A 17288-nucleotide genomic window follows, 5' to 3' on the forward strand; every position below is an offset into this window, starting at 1 on the left:
GCTTTACCGACTATACAAAGGCATTCAACTGTATGGATTACAATAAGCTATGGATCACATTAGGAAGAATGGGAATTTCAGGACACTTGAGGATGCTTTTGCAGGCAGATCCTGTTCACAGACCAAGCAGCAGCTGTGCCAATAGACCAAGGGAATAAGACATGGTTTACAATCAGGAAAGATGGATCTTTCAATGTGTTTCTGCCAGAGAAAATAAGAAATGAGTACTGTGTTAGTCTGGGTACTTTAGAGAAACAAATCCAGAGCAACTCATGTATAAGAGAGAGTTTTATATGAAGGTTAAGTGTGCATCAAGAAAACATCCCAACCCAGTGCTGCCCAAGCCCACAAGTCAAACATGAACCCATTAACCCATATGTCCAACACCAATCCACAAAGTCCTCCTCCATCTCACAAAACACAACAATGCCACCAACTGCAGGAGGAAAGCCGAGTCAGTGAATGTGTAAGCATCTCAGCGCTAGCAGGGGTCTCCACACGGCTGCTCCAGCACCCAGGCCTGCATTGGGTTAGGTCCATGTGGCTTCTCCTCAGGGATGTCTTGCAGGAAGTGAGCCTTGCCAGCTGAAGCAGGGGACTGGCTAAGGCAGCTGCACCCTGTTCCAACTATTGGAAAGCATGAGATCCAAAAACTCGAAAGGCAAGGTCCACCAAACCATTTATCCCTCTGCCCTTCAATTAACCCCACATGTGCTTATTGGCCAGGTTGGCACAATAAACTAACTCAAGTACTGTATATTTAATAATGTTTTTTTTCTTGTTTAAAATAATTTTATTGGGGCTCTTACAGCTTTTATAACATTCTTTTTTATAACATTCTATACATCAACTGTGTCAAGCATATTTATACATATGTTGCCATCATCATTTCCAAACATTTTCTACTTGAGTCTTTGGTATAAGCTCCTCTATTTAATAATGTTTTAAAGGTGAATTTCCCCTTTACCCATCCTACCAGCATCTGTATTAGAAATGGTAGGTTGTGTAGTGGTTAGGCTGTGAGCCACATGGTAGGCAGTTCAAAACCCCTGTCCCTAAATCACCAGCATCTCGGTGGGAGAAAGACTGGGCTTTCTAGTCCCATAAATAGTTCTGGGAGGTTTTTGAGGGGGAATACCTTGGGTTCTTGGCTTCGCATGATGAAAGAATTCACGCTGAAGCCTGTTTTGTGATCCAAATGGGTTTTCATGAAGGACACGTTTCAGGTTTCACAGTCTCAAGGGGTTCACGACTGGGCACTAGCAACCTCTTGGAAAAGAGCACCCACAAGTGCGGAACAGGGGTGGGTGGTGGTGGTGAGGGAAATCCCAGGAGGGATCGGTGGAGCAAGGGGCCAAAGGGCGTGGAGGCCAGAAAGGCGTGGAGGTTGCCAGAGAGCTAGGGGACCAGCAAGCGGAGGCAGGAGTACTGGGGCAAGAGGCTGTGGCAAGAGAGTAAGAGCGGTGAGAGAGCCAACCAGAGCTTGCTCCCTGGCTGTATTCAACCGCCCCCCTCCCCCCCTTGGGGAGGCATGGTTGATGGTATTGGTTGACCCCATTGGCTGAGTTGAGCCCACCTGGGTGATGTCATGAGCCTGGGCCTCATTTGACCTGCCCAGGTGTACCTCCAGGCTGGAGCTTGAACAGGGGCATGCTCAGTTTGGGGTTTTCATAGGTGTCTACTGCTTGCCCAATTCCCTTCCAACCTCCTCTAAGGGGCCTTTGCAGGCATGGGAGGGGCAGCCTCCTGTCCCTAAATCTAGCCACCTCACAGTACAGTCCCTGAAACCCACAGGGGATCTCTGTGCGTCAGTGTTGGCACAATGGCAGCGAGAGCCTAGCCTACACTATGCACACAGCCTGTAGAAATAGGGCTTGCATTTCTTCAGCTTTAACTTAAAGCTCAGGGAGCCCTGGTGACACAGTGGATTAAGCAGAGCACAGTTCACAGAAAAGTTAGTTGCTCAAACCCACCAGCCACTCCTCAGGAGACAGATGAGACTGAGGCTGTGTGCTTCCGTCACAATGTCCAGTCTTGCAAACCCTGACCAGCAGTTCTCCTCTGTCCTGTAGGGTCACCATAAGTCTGAGTGCACTGGATGGCAGTGGGTTGTTTTGTTTTGTTTGTCTGTTTGTTTTGGGCTACAGCTCAGAAAGCCACTATTTCAGTTATGACGGCACCCATGTTTGCTGACTGGCTCAAAGATATTTTGAGCTGAGGAAAGAGAATTCAAATCTGCCCCAAACTTCCAACCCCGCTGGCTCTTTAGTCAGCTAGGGGAAGCCCCAAGGAGGAACATATTTCATTAGCACAAAGCTTTGAGATTTCCAGCAAGTCGTTTCTAGTCTCTATACCTCCTCCCTTCCCTCCTTAAAACCAAAACTCACTGTCATCAAGTCGATGGTGACTCACAGTGACCCTACAGGACAGGACAGAACTGCCCCATGAGTTTCCGAGACTGTAACTGTTTACAGGAGTAGAAAACCCCACCTTCCTCCTTGGCAAATATGTTTTCCTTTCTTCAAAAGTCTCCCATTGTGCAGCCACTGAGCTATGATGAAAGAAAACCTGAAGCGTGGAAAGAGATGGGCAGTGAAATGGACTGAGGTGTGAAAGCTATGACGAAATTCAAACAAGGTGCTGTAACAGAGCAGAGCATGGGTGCTATTCAGATTGTTTTACCAGAAAAGGAGCAGGCACAAGCGAAATCACTGTTTCCATTTATAAAAAAGATCTCGGCAAACTGAGCATCATGGAATGTCAGGTTATTAGAACAAAGTGTTCTCGCGTTGACGGAGCACTTAAGTAGAGGTAATGTCCACCTGCTACCTTGATACTTAACTTCTAAATATATATACATAGACTTTTATCCCTATCATTATACATTAATAGATTTACAGATATACATACCTCTATAAATGTCTTTTGCCTTGATCGCTGAAGTCAAAGCAAATGTAGTGAAGAAAATGTAAATAAGCAAATGTAGTGAAGAAAATGTAAATAAGCAAATGTAGTGAAGAAAGTCATAAGCAAATGTAGTGAAGAAAGTTGATGGTGCTTGGCTATTAGAATATATAGAATCTGGAGTCTTAAAGGCTTGAAGTTAAACAAACAGTCATCTAGCAGGGAAACAACAAAGCCCACATGGAAGAAGCACACCAGCCTGTGTGCTCATGAGGGGCCTATGGAATCAGGTGTCAGGCATCAGAAGACCCCAAACAAAAATTCACATCGATGCAAATGCAGGAGTTGGGGTGGTGGGGTCAGAGTGGAGACCCAAAGCTCATCTGTAGACAATTAGCCATACGCTCACAGAAGGGTCACAAGGAAGGGACGAGCCAGCCAGGGTGCAGTAAACACACAACACACAATAAGCACACAATAAACACACAATATTATTTGATGTTTCCTCTCCCCCACTATCATGACCCCAGTTCAACCTTACAAATCTGGCTAGACTGGAGCATGTACCATGGTACAGATTAGAGCTGTCAACGCACAGAATCCAGGACAGAGAAACTCCTCAGGACCAATACTGGAAGTGGCCACACCATGAGGGTAGGGGGAAGATGGGGGAGAAGGTGGAGAAAGGGGGAGCTGATCACAATGATCATTATATAACCTCCCCCCCACCCGCCTCGCCACATACCTTGGGTACAAACAGCAGAAAAGTGGGTGAAGGGTGACAGCAGATGGTGTAAGATATGAAAATGATAATGATTTATAATTTATCAAGGGGTCACGAGGTTGGGGGAGGAATGGGAAAAAAAGAGGAGCTGATCAAGTAGAAGGAAAATGTTTTGAAAATGACGATGGCAACATACAGTATGTACAAATGTGCTTGATACACTTGATGTCTGGATTGTGATACGAGCTGTAAGAGCCCCAATAAAATGATTGATTAAAAAAAAATGACACGTGTTCTGGTGAGGAAAAAAAAAAGGAAGCTCTCAGACTGTCATAGTGGAAAGAGGGAGACTCCTAGCGTCACAGCCTCCAGGTCAGAAGAGTCGTTGACCGGAACAGGGTGGTGGCCAGGGATCCCCGGGTTGGGATGGAGCTGGTCCTCAGGGGTGTTTCCCTTTAAGAGCCGGCGCTGCGGGAGGCGGGCCGCCGACGCGAGGACTGCGCGCGCGCCGGGAGGTGGGGCTTAGCCAAACCCGCGTGCTTGCTCGGGCCCCGGATGAGGAAGTGCCGGCACCATAGAGACGAAGCGGCAGCGGCGGCCAGAGCGGCCCCCGGCTCCCTCGGCTCCGTAGGCTCTGGTAGCCTTGCCCGCGCCGACTGCCGAGGCCCGGCTGCCGGGAGAGAGCCATCCGGGAAGGCGGTTTCAGGTAAGAGGCCGAGAGACTGGACGGTTTCGGGCACCGCCGCCCTGCCCCAGCCCACCTGGAGGGAACTCTCCTCCCGGCAGTGCTGGCGGAAGGGGAGCCTGGGCCCCTGGCCTTCCGAGACCGAGGGGGTCCGAGGCTGCGCTGTGAGCCGCGGAGCGACCCCGCGGAGAGGCCGCGCAGGGAAACGGCTTCTGCGGTCATGGCCCCAACGGGGAAGCGAGACTCCTCTTCAGCCTCGGTATGGCCACGGGTCCCCCAACTTTTCTCCTTGGGGAGGACGACGCCTCCTGCCGTGGGGGTCCGTGTGTCCACAGAGGTGGATACCTTTCCAGAGTGCCCAGAGAGGGGCTCCGAAGGGAGCTTAAGAAGGGCTAGGAGATAAAATAGCCCCCCTAAACCAAACCTCCCTTTGCTCGTCCGTGCGCATACCGCACCCCGCTGTGACGATGGAGTCTTAACTTGCCTAAAAGGGCCCTTCCTGCCCTGTGTGTGTGTGAGAGAGAGGCTTCCCATTCGTTATTTGTTCACCTTTACCCCAAGATCGAGACGCGGGTTAAGGGATTGGAAGGCAGCCTCTCAACCTTCCTGGGTCCTGTCCAGTCTGGGAGCCCCTCGTCTCCCTTTCTTCCCCCTCAGGACTTCCTCGACATGAGCACTGTTCAGAGCAATCCCTTTGGAGACAGGTGCTTGTGCACCTTTGCCTTCAATTTACCCTTGTGCGGGCGGCGGGTGACCCCAATTAATCTTGAGGGCTAAGTGCTTAGTACATGGTAACCTTTTACTAAGTCTAGGACTATTTCTTGTTGCACAAAGTCGTTTCCCCCCCCTTTGTAGTGTATTCTCCAGTCTCCATCCCACCCCTACGAATGGTGTTCACCCCAGCCTTTCCCACAGGAGACTAGCCTGATGGTCCTCTAAGGGAAGTCATAGATCCTTCTGCCTCCTTGAAATTCTAACCTGTGCCACTCACCAAATTTTATTAAGTTGCCTAGCGTCATAAAATAATCAGACTCCCCCCTCGCCCCACCAAAACCAGACCTGGCCTTTGAAAACCGTTCTGTACTTTTTAAGAGGGAGACCTGCTCAGCCAGAAGCCAGCGTTCAATTTGCCTGCAGAAGGCCATCATTTCGAGTGATGAGGGAAGTCTTCACTTCTCTTGCTTTGCTTCAGTGAAGAGAAGAAGGCGCCCATTTATCTGTTTCCAGCATCACAGCCACACACAAGCCACCACAGTACACACAGTGACAGGACAAGGGGTGGCCGCGTAGCTGCACACCCACTCGAAAGTGGGAGATGCCATCATCCTTTCTCTTGAAGAAAACACAAGACACCCCTCCCACCCCCCAATCCCGCTGAAAGAGGACTCTTTCCTCCTGTGTGTGCAAAATGTTAGAGATGGTTTATGGAGCGTCTTTGTGAGGTCTCTGGAGCGTTGTACTGTCTTCCTCTTCAGCTCCCCGTTCTGCATGCTAACAAAGGTAGGGAAGGGAGAGAAACACTACTTCCTTGATGCTTTTGGTAAATTTCTGCACACTCCATGTTGAAGAGCTGGCCACTGTCAGGCTTCCCTGGCTCACTTTCATTTTTGTGTGTGACTGAAAGGGGGTTAATGAACAGCGATTTGGCTGTAACACAGGGTGGCATAGCTGAGAATAAGAAGGCAAGATTGGCTTTAAGGGGAGATGCCAGTAGACTTTGGGACTACTGCGTGGTGATGACGCTCAGGTTTGCAGCGGTCAGGTTCTCTCGCCATCCGGTCCCATTCTTCATCTAGGTCTCTTTAAAAAAAAATCATTTTATACTTACCTGGCAGGGGAGATACCATGATCACGAAGGTGGTTTTCCCAGGGCGAGGCTTATCCATTGCACTCCAGATGTGCTGACCCCTGCGATTTCCCCAAATGTGGGAAACTCGACTGCATAATTTGTGGTAGTGGGGGACTGCGTTCGCGCTCTCCCCTTTAAAAAAAATCATTTTATTGGTGGCTCATACAGGTCTTATCACAGTCCATACATACATCCACTGTGTTAAGCACATTCATACATTTGTTGCCGTCATTTTCAAATGCCCTCTTTCTACTTGGGCCCGTGGTATCAGCTCCTCATATTTTTTTCCCTCCCTCCCCCATGAACCCTTGATAATTTATAAGTTGTTATTACAGTATTTTTTTATGTGTTACACTGATGTCTCCCTTCACCCACTTTTCTGTTGTCCGTCCTCCAGGGAGGGGTCATGTGTAGATCATTGTGATCGGTTCCCCCTTTCTCTCCCACCTTCTCCTTACCCTCCTGATATCGCTACTGTCATGATTGGTCCTGAGGGGTTTATCTGTCCTGGATCCCCTGTGTTTCTGGCTCTTAACTGTACCAGAGCATGTGTAAATAGAGTTGGGGTCATGGTAGTGGGGGGGAGGGAGGGCATTAAAGAACTAGAGGAAAGTTGTATGTTTCATTGGTGCTATACTGCACCCTGACTGGTCTCTTCCTTGTGACTCTTCTGTAAGGGGATTAGGACATCCTTCTTGAAACTGCTATCCCTGCCTCAGGGGCCAGCCGATCTGTCTAAATGGTCTCAGCCAATCTCCTCCTTGCTTTCTTCCCTTCCAAGGGTGTCTCCTGATGTTGGCATAGGTTATGTGTTCTATTCGGGAGGACCAGAGATCTTGTTCACATGAGGCTGCTTTCTTTATCCTTCAAGAAGAGGCCTCTTCACCTATTACTTCATGAGGATCTGACTATAGTATTTGAACCTTTGGAAAGAGCCCCCCTTCAAGGGAGTACTAAACATTTCTAGGGTGCCTGATCATTACTGAGTATTGTGCTTGACACAAGCGAGCAAGCACGCAATGTTGTTTAACTGTTACTCTCTTTGGAATTTAAGGGACAGGAGACCTTCAGTCTTGAGGTCGTTGGGGTGTGTGGTTTTCTTTCCTTGAGATTCAGTTTTCCTATATTTTGGTCGCTTGTTGCTATTATGTCGTGCCTCCAGAACTCATGTTTTGAATTGTGTTTGGACCATTAAAGGAAAACCTGCCACTTTTCAAATTCTTGACTTTAAAATATAATGAAATCAAGACTTCCAGTACTTTATCTTCCACTATCCCCCACCCCCCACCCCACCCCACCCCCCTGCATGTTTTGTTATGTTGTGGGATTGGAATCAATACTGCTAAAGTAACACAGGAAAAGAAAACTTTTCACATTTTTTGGATGTGAAATGCCCTTGAATACATGCAGTGGGAGGGGGCTGGTCTTTGCAGACCCACCTTTGTTGGTGTCAGTAGGTGTTCTTTGCTGAGACAAAAAGAAATAGCGAAGTTATAAGACTGCTTTATAGAATTTTTGTCAGTGGCAGGACCCTTTGAGATTGTCTTAACTACTATTCATTTTGTCTGTAAGAAACAGGCCCAGGAAAGTTAGGGACAACTTCAAGGCTATGAAGCTACTAAATGGGACCCTGGTCTCTAGCTCTTAAAGACCAGCAACTAAACTGTGCTGCCGCTGCATTTGAAAAAGAAAGATTGTAAGACAATTACTCTCAATTAAAAGGTTCTTTTCCTTCATTGGAAGGATTTTTACTATCTATTCCCTATCAGTATTTGTCTTCCCCCCACCCCAGAAATACTAAAAACATGTTGTATAAAAGCTCCTACTTAACTGTGTTGTGGTGAAAATGACAAGCTGTTAGCAGCTGTCAAGAATTGTTCATAAATCTGGTTTCCTTTTTGCTTATATTTTGAACTAGTAATTGTCCAGTGACCTAACCCAACATGTGTGCTCATTCTTCCTTTCACTTCAAGGTAATTTAACACTTTCAAAACTTATGATTGAGTCAGAGAAAGAGCTGACTTTTGAAAAGACCATATAAAAGGATAACATTTTCACTGGTTATTATTTAATACTATACATTTCAGTATTGGGAAATAATGTTTCTTTTTCCACTAATATATGCTCATTGTTTTTTGAAAAAGTACAACATACAGATTAGACACTTAAGATCTCATTATTCAGGGCAAGACGGATTTATATTTTTGCAGACGTATTTCTTATGATTTCTTAACTGCATACCTATTTTTCAAAAAAAGAGCCCCATGTATGTATATTTAAATTTAGTTGGATAGCGAAGGCAGCTTTAAATTAGATATTTCTACACCACCATTTGTGAATTGTTCCATGGTATCCAGAATTTGAGGAGCTCAGGTGGTGCTGGTGGGAGCAGGAGGTCTTTAGTTCAAAGTTACCAGCAGCTCCATGGAGGAGATGAGACTGACTGCTTCTGCAGAGAATTACAATCCTGGAAACCCTATATGTAGGGACGCTATTAGGCGAAATCAACTCAACAGCAGCGGGTTTTGTAGATTATGCAAAATTTTGCTTTATAGCACTTTAGTGTCCTGTTAACATTTTGTTGTTTCTGCAGTTGTGTGGCATTACTAACATTTTGATTGATGACTAGTCATTTGGGAGGCAGAAGAGTTTGGTGATGTGAGCTAGTGAACTGATGATAATTATTTGCCCTTCTGGAGTTTGCATCTAAACATCACTATGTCTCAGGGCTCTGACATTCAACTGTTCTCTATAACTCACCTGCAGACCCAGCTGAGAAATGTGAGGATCCAGAATTGGCCTAAGAGAAAAAGGAAGAATCATCTGGTTGTCTTCCCCAGCCAAGGCGCCTAGTTGCTTTACAGACTGGAAATTCATAGGATTTTGTCTCTACGTAAAACAGTGTCAAGAGATGATAATCTTTTAGTGTTTGGCTTTTGTAAAGTGAAAGTTGATTAGCTGTCAGTGACCAAAACTTTAAAATTCCATTCGGTCAAGACCAGTTTACAGTGCCGATGCAGAGACAGGGCAAATCACAGTGCAGTTTTTACCTGGGGACTATCAATATTGACTCTTCTATAAAAATGTTTAGCAAACATCTATTGGTTTATGGTCCTATAACCAATAGGACCATTTGAGCAGCATCTGGAACAAAGTCTTGAGCTATGATAGGGGGTGGAAAGGGGTGATATTTATTTGTAGACATTATAGGCTTAAAGTTTTACTTGGATACTAAGTGGAAGGTCAAGTGTGGTTGTATCTGGGGTTCAAGTCTAAGCTGAAGGATCATGGCCATGCTGGCACGGAGAGAGGCAACAGGATCAAGAGTTATTTTACTGAGGGCAGGGTGCTCATCTTTGTTACTCACAGTTTTTAGCATGTCGTGAGATGATTCATTGATTTAAGTGCGCTCTAGTTTAGACATGCGAAGTTTTGTGGGTGCCACTATTGTGGGTGAAATATAGGTCAGAAACAGGTGTTTGAGACAAAAGTTGGGGGTAGGGCTTTTTGTTTTGCTTTTAACTGCTTTTTATTTAAAAAAAATAGTTTTAGTGTTTAACAACTTTTTCTTTATTTTAATTTTTTTAAATAAATCTTTTTATTGGGGCTCATACAACTCTTACCACAATCCATACATACATCAGTTGAGTAGCACCCTTATACATTTGTTGCCCTCATCATTCTCAAAATTCTCCTTCCACTTGGGTTCCTGGAATCAGCTCATTTTCCTTTTTTTTTACCTCCTCTCCTTACCCCCTCCCCTCTGAACCCTTAATAGTTTATAAATTATTATTTTATCTTACAGTGCCCGGCGTCTCCTCTCACCCACCTTCCCATTGCCCATCTCCCAGAGAGGAGGTTACACATAGATCCCCAAGATCGGTTCTCCCTTTCTACACCCCCTTCCCTCCCGGTGTCGCCACTCTCACCGCTGGTCCTGAGGGGTTCATCCGTCCTAGATTCCCTGTGTTTCCAGATCCCTATGCACCGCTATGCATCCTCTGGTCTAACCAGGTCCGCAAGGTAGAATTGGCATCATGATAATTGGGAGGGGAGGAAGCGTTCAAGAACTAGAGGAAGGTTTTGAGTTTCATTGTTGCTACACTGAACCCTGAGTGACTCATCTCCCCCCACTACCCCTCTGGAAGGGGTGTCCAGCTGTCTACAGATGGGCATTGGGTCCCCATCATGCACTCCCCCTCATTCACGGTGATGTGATTAACCCCCCCCCCCCGCCTTTGTTGTATGATACCTGGTCCCCTTAGCCCTTCACGATCACACATGTTGGTGTGCTGCTTCCGTGTAGACTTTGCGGCTTCTGGGCTAGATGGCCGCTTGTTTACTTTCAAGCCTTAAGTCTCCGGACGCTATATCTCTCAATAGCCGGGCACCATCAGCCTTCTTCACACTTGATTATGCACACATTGGTCTTCAGCGTTTATGTGAGGAAGGTGATCACACAATGATGTTTTTTATTCCTTGGTGTCTGCTACCTGGTCCATTCGACACCTTGTATTCGCTTAGGCTGTGTGCTTCTCTGTGTGCTTTGTTGCTTCTGAGCTAGATGACTGCTTGTTTGCCTTCAAGCCTTTAAGACCACAGACGCAATATCTTTTTGATAGCTGGGCACCATCAGCTTTCTTCACCACATTTGCTTATACACACGTCTGTCTTCAGTGATCTTATCGGGAAGGTGGGTATCATGGAATGACCGTTTAGCTGGGCAAGGTTAACAACTTAAATAAGAGAGAATTAACAATCCAGAATTGTAGAGCTATCGAGACTGAATGAACCCTTAAACTTGTTGTCCTGCGAGACCATTTTTAAACCTTAAACCAAAAGAATCTCCTGAAATATTTTTTTTCCTGAAATATTTAAGCTAAACAATAAGTTAATTTATTTGGTAAGGAATATTTGCTTTGAATCATTCCCTTTCGGAAAACTATCTCCTTGGGATTAAATTGCTGAGCAACTCAAAAGATCCGATTGGAAGCTTGGGGCCAGCAGGTTTATGTTACTAGAGGAAGACCAGTTCAAGCAATGAGGATGAGAACATGGCCAACGTGTCAATTATACATGTAAATTTTGCATATGCTTTACTGTGTATGTTTTAAAAAGACAATTCATATACCCTACAATTCATCCATTTAAATTGTACAATTTCTATGGCTTTTCCTATAGTCCTCGAGTTGCACATTTTTATTTCCCTGGCACCTCTTAGCAGCCACTCCCAATTTCAGCCCTAACGAAAGAACAAACCCACTGCCAGCCATCAAATTAATTGAGACACATAGTGACCCCACATAGGGTTTCTGAGGTTGCAAGTCTCTCAAAGAGCAGAAAGCCTCATCTTTCTCCCAGTTCTAGCTCTCTGTTTCCAAGAAAACCCAAAAAACTACCATCAGCCGATTCCAGCGTATAGCAGCCTTACAGGACAGTTCAGATAGAACTGCCCCTGTGCGTTTCCAAAGGTGTATTTACAAGAGTAGAAAGCTACATCTTTCTCCCTTGGATTGGCTGGCAAATTTGAACTGCCGACCTTGTGGTTAGCACTCCAATATATAACTCACTGTGCCACCAGGGTTCCTGTTCCAGCTTTAGACAGCCACTAATTTGCTTTTCATTTCTATGTTATTAGGTGTCTGAGTTGGTTTCCTTGGAAGCCACAGGGTGGGGATGGGGGGGGCGTGGCACACTGTTTTCATTGGATTTTTTAAATACGGTAAACATTTTTATTGCGAATTGTGTAAGGTTTACCAATCAAATCCGTTTCCCACTCAACAATTCATGTACAGTTTATTTCATATCATTCATTGCAATCCCGACAATATTTTATCATTTACCCTCCTTCCTTCCTGTATTTCCTAATTTGATTCTTCCTTCTTTCTGAAGCCTCTGAACGGGTCAGTGCTGCCCTTTGGATCGTGAATGCCTGATTCTAAGATGTGCATCCCTCCGCAGTGTTGCTGCTCTCCTTACAGAATTGTCTGTTGTTTGCCTGACATTTATGGCACCAGGGTGTTCAAGTTCCCACCATTCGATGTTTGACTAATAAGTTTGATCTGTGTTATGACTTTAGGTTTTGTTTTGCCTTTTTCTTAGTCCATCCAAGACCTAATGTACTCCCCTTGAGAGCAGTTGGTAGTAGTAGCGGGAGGCTGGTTCTTCTGCTTTCAGGGTAGGAGAGACTGATATTTGGGTGGTCCATTAGGCCATTGGACTAATTGTGTCATGTGTCTTCCATTTTCCTTACTCTTTTCCTCTGGATAGGGAGGGACCAAGCGTTGCAACTTAGCTGGCCAGTAGTAAGCTTTTAAGACCCCAGTGGCTATTCCTCACCGCCGGAGGCAGCACACTTCCTTTCTGGGCTGTAGTATGCCAGTTGTCTTGAGTCGGTTTTGCCTCACAGCGGACCCAGGTAACAGTAAGTTTTTTGAGGCTGTGGTCTTCCTGGGAATTGCTTTTCTCCCGTGGAGTCACTAGTGGGTTTGAACCACCAATCAGTGGGTTAGCAGCCAAGCTAACCCAGCTAACCATTGCACTACCAGGGCTCCTTGCCCATCCTGGATATTTTATTCAAATGGAATCTCACATCACGTGACCATTCGCAACTAGCGTCTTTGACATAGCATAACGCTTTCAAAGGTCCTCCATGTTCGTACTTTTTAAAATGCCAACTAATAATCCCTTGTATGACTATACCACATTTGTTTTATGTATCTGTTTATCATCTGGTGGATTATGGGATTGTTTCAACTATGGCTATTGCGAATAATGCTATTGACAACATTTGTGTCCAAGTTTCAGTAAACCCAGGTTCTCATCTCTGATGCATCTCTACTAACCAGTAATTTCTGGGTGGTGCGTTACTCTGCTTAAAGGGACCGTTTCAGTCAGTCTCATAGCAGAGAGATTGCAAGAGGCGGTGAGATCATCAAAAAGCGAAGCCTGAAGAGGGAGGACTGCCCAGGACTAACCTGGAGAACACCTGTATCACTGGGAGGCAGAGGAAGAAGGGCTGAGCACAGGTGGCCTTGAGCCCAGAGAGCCACTCTCCATAGGAGAGCTGCAGTAACCTTTCCCGTACATACGCTCTTGATCTGTTCGTGGTCCAGAGACCCAAAACTGGATGGTGGTGTGTTCCTGGAAAACACAAGCTGAGCCAAATTAAAATAGATCATTGCTCCTTGTTTTTATTCCTGAAGCAATTCTACCTTACTTCTGCAGTTGACTACATAACGCCTCCCCCCCCCCCCCAATTGCTTGAAATCAGAAGTGTTCCAGGAATGAGAGGGAGCAAGGATGGTAGCTCTAAAAAGGGACACATTTCTCCTCTTTTCTTGAACCTGGAGCACAGTGCTGCTTACGAAAGGCCTTCCCCTAGAGTCTTACTTGAGCCTCACAGTGCTTCGTGTATAACATTTTGTCTTTCTTTGCTACACTTTTAGATTTAACTTGTGAACCTTCCTGACTTTCCTAAGTTTTACCAGGTCAGCAATCTGATTTCCTCTAGTTTTTCATTTTTAAGTTACAGTATAGCTTTACATCCTTTTCCCTTTGGAGAAAGTATTCCTTAAACCCGTCAGGGAGCGGGTGTAAGCATAGGAGCTCTTTGATGGAAGGTCCAACAGAGTGGAAAACCAGGAGGAAGGCCTAACCGTCCAAAATGAAAGGACTTGCCACCTTCGCCTTCCTCTGCCCCAGCGTCGGTCCAGGTCGCATGGGGAGTGTGTAAGGAAGAAGGCTGATAAATTCAGGACTGTTTAAGGAGGGTTTGGGAGCAGAGCACGTACCATTTGTGCAAGTAACAACGGAGGGCCCCCCCAGCTATTCAAGAGGTCTAACACTGGAGACGGAGGGAACTCAGTTGTTGATTTCTCTCATGTGGTGTGCGAGAAGTTCTGCTCTGTCTCTTCAAAATGTGAAGGTAATCGCTGGTAAAAAAAGATGGGAACATTTGCTACTTAAAGAAGTGAGTTTTAGTAGGAAAATGGAGCGCTAGCAACAATTAGTGTGAGAAGAAATATTCTGAAATTGATTTTGGTGTGATTGCATAACTCTTCTAAATATGATTGAATTATTACATTTTTATGTAAAGAATATGCCAATAAAACTGTTAAAAATGGGTTATACTTGCATATGATTTTTTTAAAGAGAAGAACAATGGAATGTGTTAGTAGAAATTGACTGGCTTTCTTAAAAATTCATTTCTGTGTGCATTTTGGCCAAAGGAATTTGGAATCAATATCTCTGATCAATCCTTGTTTTGAATTCTTGAGGTGCCAACTATTTCTCATCCTCTTCCTTGTAGGGTTTGGGCTCAGGTTAAGGAAAGCATCAAGAAGCAAAGCAGACAGTTTCTTTGGTTAGCCAAGTTTCCATCCCTGATAGGTTAAAAGTGGATTTTGTTCTAGAAATTACATACATTTGGCAGACTAAATGGAAAAGTTGCTAGCTTAGTACTAAATGTACTATTTCCTATCCCATGTACTTTCTCATTGTGTATGTGTGTGTGTAATATTTAAATGTAGTATTATGAACTATTTAATGTATACATTTCAGGAAATAATCTGCATTCCCACCACCCAATCGAAGAACTGAAACAGTACTACTATAGTAGGAGTTTTTTTAGTCCCTCCCCCCCATTTCTCCTAAATGGCCCTGCAATATTTTAGGTAGATTACTTTTTACCTCTTAATAGCCCTATTTAACTTAGGAGTTTGTCGTGAGCATCATATTCAAGGTTTTTAAATGAAAATGCTTGGGAGAATCCCAAGGTGTTGGATAAAAAGGAATGATCCTGCTCACGAGCTGGTATAGTCAAATCTTGCACTAGTTTGGGTAGTTATAACTCAAGTGATAGATAAGCAGTAAAGAGATGGAGTTTTTCTTCATATCCTCCTCCACAGAGAGAATACTTCCAGAGGAAATGTTGGTGTCCGATTCTTTAGAGTTCCATAGTGTATATTTATCCACTCAGTACCTACTATATGTCAAGTACATGCCTATGATGTGTACAGCTAGGTATTGGGGAAACAGCAGTGAACAAAGCAGGAAAAGCCATGCCCTGAAAACAAGTAGAAACTCATCTTTGTTTTATGTCGGGTCCATCCTGCATGTTTTGATAGATCTTATTTACATTTGCTAGTCCTTTAGACTTGAATGGAGAAGTGTGTATAAGGCATCATTTGAATTCAGATCAGACAGATCTCTATTAAAAGTTTAAGCTTTTTTCCCACCAATTCAGCTTACTAAGGGGAAATACTCAATACCTGATAATTGAGGTATAATTTCCTTTACGTTAGTCATTTAGAGCTTAGAGAGCTTTTGTCTACGCTGTGAAGGTTTTAAACTTTTATCCCTTCCTTTGATTTGTGTCAGGGTGAACCGTTTGATGTAAAAGACTTGCCTCCATAATCTGCATCTGCCCCAATGCTGTCATCCGGAGTAGAGATTCAGCCAGTTCCACTTGATTCCTCCATGCCTGCTGTGGTACAGGAATTATACTCTGAACTCCCAGTAAGTGTCTCCAAAGAGCTTCATGCTGATTCCGAGCCAAATGGGATTCCACATGTAAAACCCAGAGCCTCGAGGGCTCGTTTAAGTCAGAGTAGGACATTACCTTTGGAACAGCAGAGGACTCATGTGAAAAGTTGTGAAGAAAACTCTGAGACCTTGGATGAAGGGAGTGAGCCTGGGAGGTGTGGGATGGTGGACTCCACAGCAGGAGGTTCTATGGCGTCTGTGATCTTGGATAGGGAAGAGCAAACCAAGAACATGGAGCTAAAGGTCTTCAGAGATCCAGGGAACCAGAGTGAAATTATAAGAAACATCTGTGAGGGAGCAAAGGAAGACCCAAGCCAACATTCAGCAACCGATGAAGAAAAGATCACAAGTCAGGTAAGAAATGAGAACACGATTCAGATGAATTGAGTATGAATGACAGCTTTCCAAAGTAATACTCCGTAGTATTAAATACAGATGCTCACAGGTAGCTTAAATTTATTCTTAAAACCTTTCCAAAATCAGGGATTCAGATGCTTTCTCTGGTCTTTCACATATTTGTGTCACAGACACTTGCAGAGAGAAATTGTGGATCTAATGAGTATCTTTTTGCAGAAGCCGCTAGTGTACATGGAATGTTGAGTCCAGTTATGACAGCACTGGATGTTAAATGATGTGGGTTCATCCCTTAGTTTGGGAGTCATGTAATTAAGAATAGAGCTGGATGTCACAGAGAAGTCTTTAACAGTGGTCTGCAGAGGGTCAAGACCTTAGAGCAGCGGTTCTCAACCTGTGGGTTGTGACCCCTTTGGGGGGGGGTCGAGTGACCCTTTCACAGGGGTCGCCCAATTCATAACAGCAGCAAAATGACAGTTATGATGTAGCAATGAAAATAATTTTATGGTTGGAGGGGTCACCACAGCATGAGGAGCTGTATTAAAGGGTCGCAGCATTAGGAAGGTTGAGAACCACTGCCTTAGAGGAATCACCATATTTTAGAAGCTGATTCTTAATTTTTTTTGCTGATCCAGAAACTTGATCAACATATTTCCGTGTACTAGAGGGATAGTCTCCTAAGGTTAACCTATGCTAATTTGTCTCATGAGCCACTGGTATTCATCCAAAAGCCAGTGGCTCTATACATAATGAAATGAAAACTGGAGGGTAGAAATGGTCACACTGACTCGTTAGCATGCTTTTGCCCTGTACACATGCATACATGGAAAAGCTCATTTCTGTCAGTGAGCTGACTCAAATGAGAGTAAAAGGAGTTAGATAACTGAGACTAATGGTTAGTGAGTCATGCTAGTCTAGTGCGCCCAAATCCCTTAAATTGATTTATCTGCCTTCCCTCACTCAAAAAAAATGGATTTTGTCCAGTGAGCAAACAAATGCATTCTCATTCCTGAATTTTTTTCCCTACAACAAGGGTTGGCAAATATTTTATGCTTCTTTTATTTTTTTAATGAAAATATGCCCAGCATATTTTCTCTGCCTGTATTATTTTACCTCCATTGACTTGCCGTATATACTCGAATATAAGCTGACCCGAGTATAAGCCAAGGTACCTAATTATTACCTGGGAAACCAGAAAAACTGATTGACTCGAGTATAAACCTAGG

The 17288-nt window shown here is 44.6% G+C and overlaps 1 protein-coding gene and 1 non-coding gene across 6 annotated transcripts in view; both read left to right on the plus strand.

Annotated features, from left to right (window-relative positions):
* The first annotated feature begins 4191 nt into the window (after window positions 1–4191).
* The window catches only part of PRR14L (proline rich 14 like), a 101765-nt gene continuing 88668 nt past the window's right edge, over window positions 4192–17288 (plus strand). For 3 of the 5 annotated variants that reach the window (XM_075534654.1, XM_075534655.1, XM_075534656.1), the window contains exon 1: window positions 4192–4334. Coding sequence is in view for 2 of the 5 variants with exons in the window: in XM_075534652.1 (XP_075390767.1) it covers window positions 15595–16062 (468 nt within the window). In the remaining 3 variants the exon portion in view is untranslated. Of the gene's footprint in view, window positions 4335–15543; window positions 16063–17288 lie in introns of all 5 variants that reach the window. The other 2 variants (XM_075534652.1, XM_075534653.1) reach the window with 2 other exon arrangements.
* On the plus strand, window positions 6134–6297 carry LOC142429995 (U1 spliceosomal RNA). The gene has a single exon (XR_012780489.1). It is a non-coding gene; the product is annotated as a U1 spliceosomal RNA (small nuclear RNA).

Source organism: Tenrec ecaudatus, chromosome 16, assembly GCF_050624435.1.
Source record: "Tenrec ecaudatus isolate mTenEca1 chromosome 16, mTenEca1.hap1, whole genome shotgun sequence".
In the NCBI taxonomy this organism is placed as follows: Eukaryota; Metazoa; Chordata; class Mammalia; order Afrosoricida; family Tenrecidae; genus Tenrec; species Tenrec ecaudatus.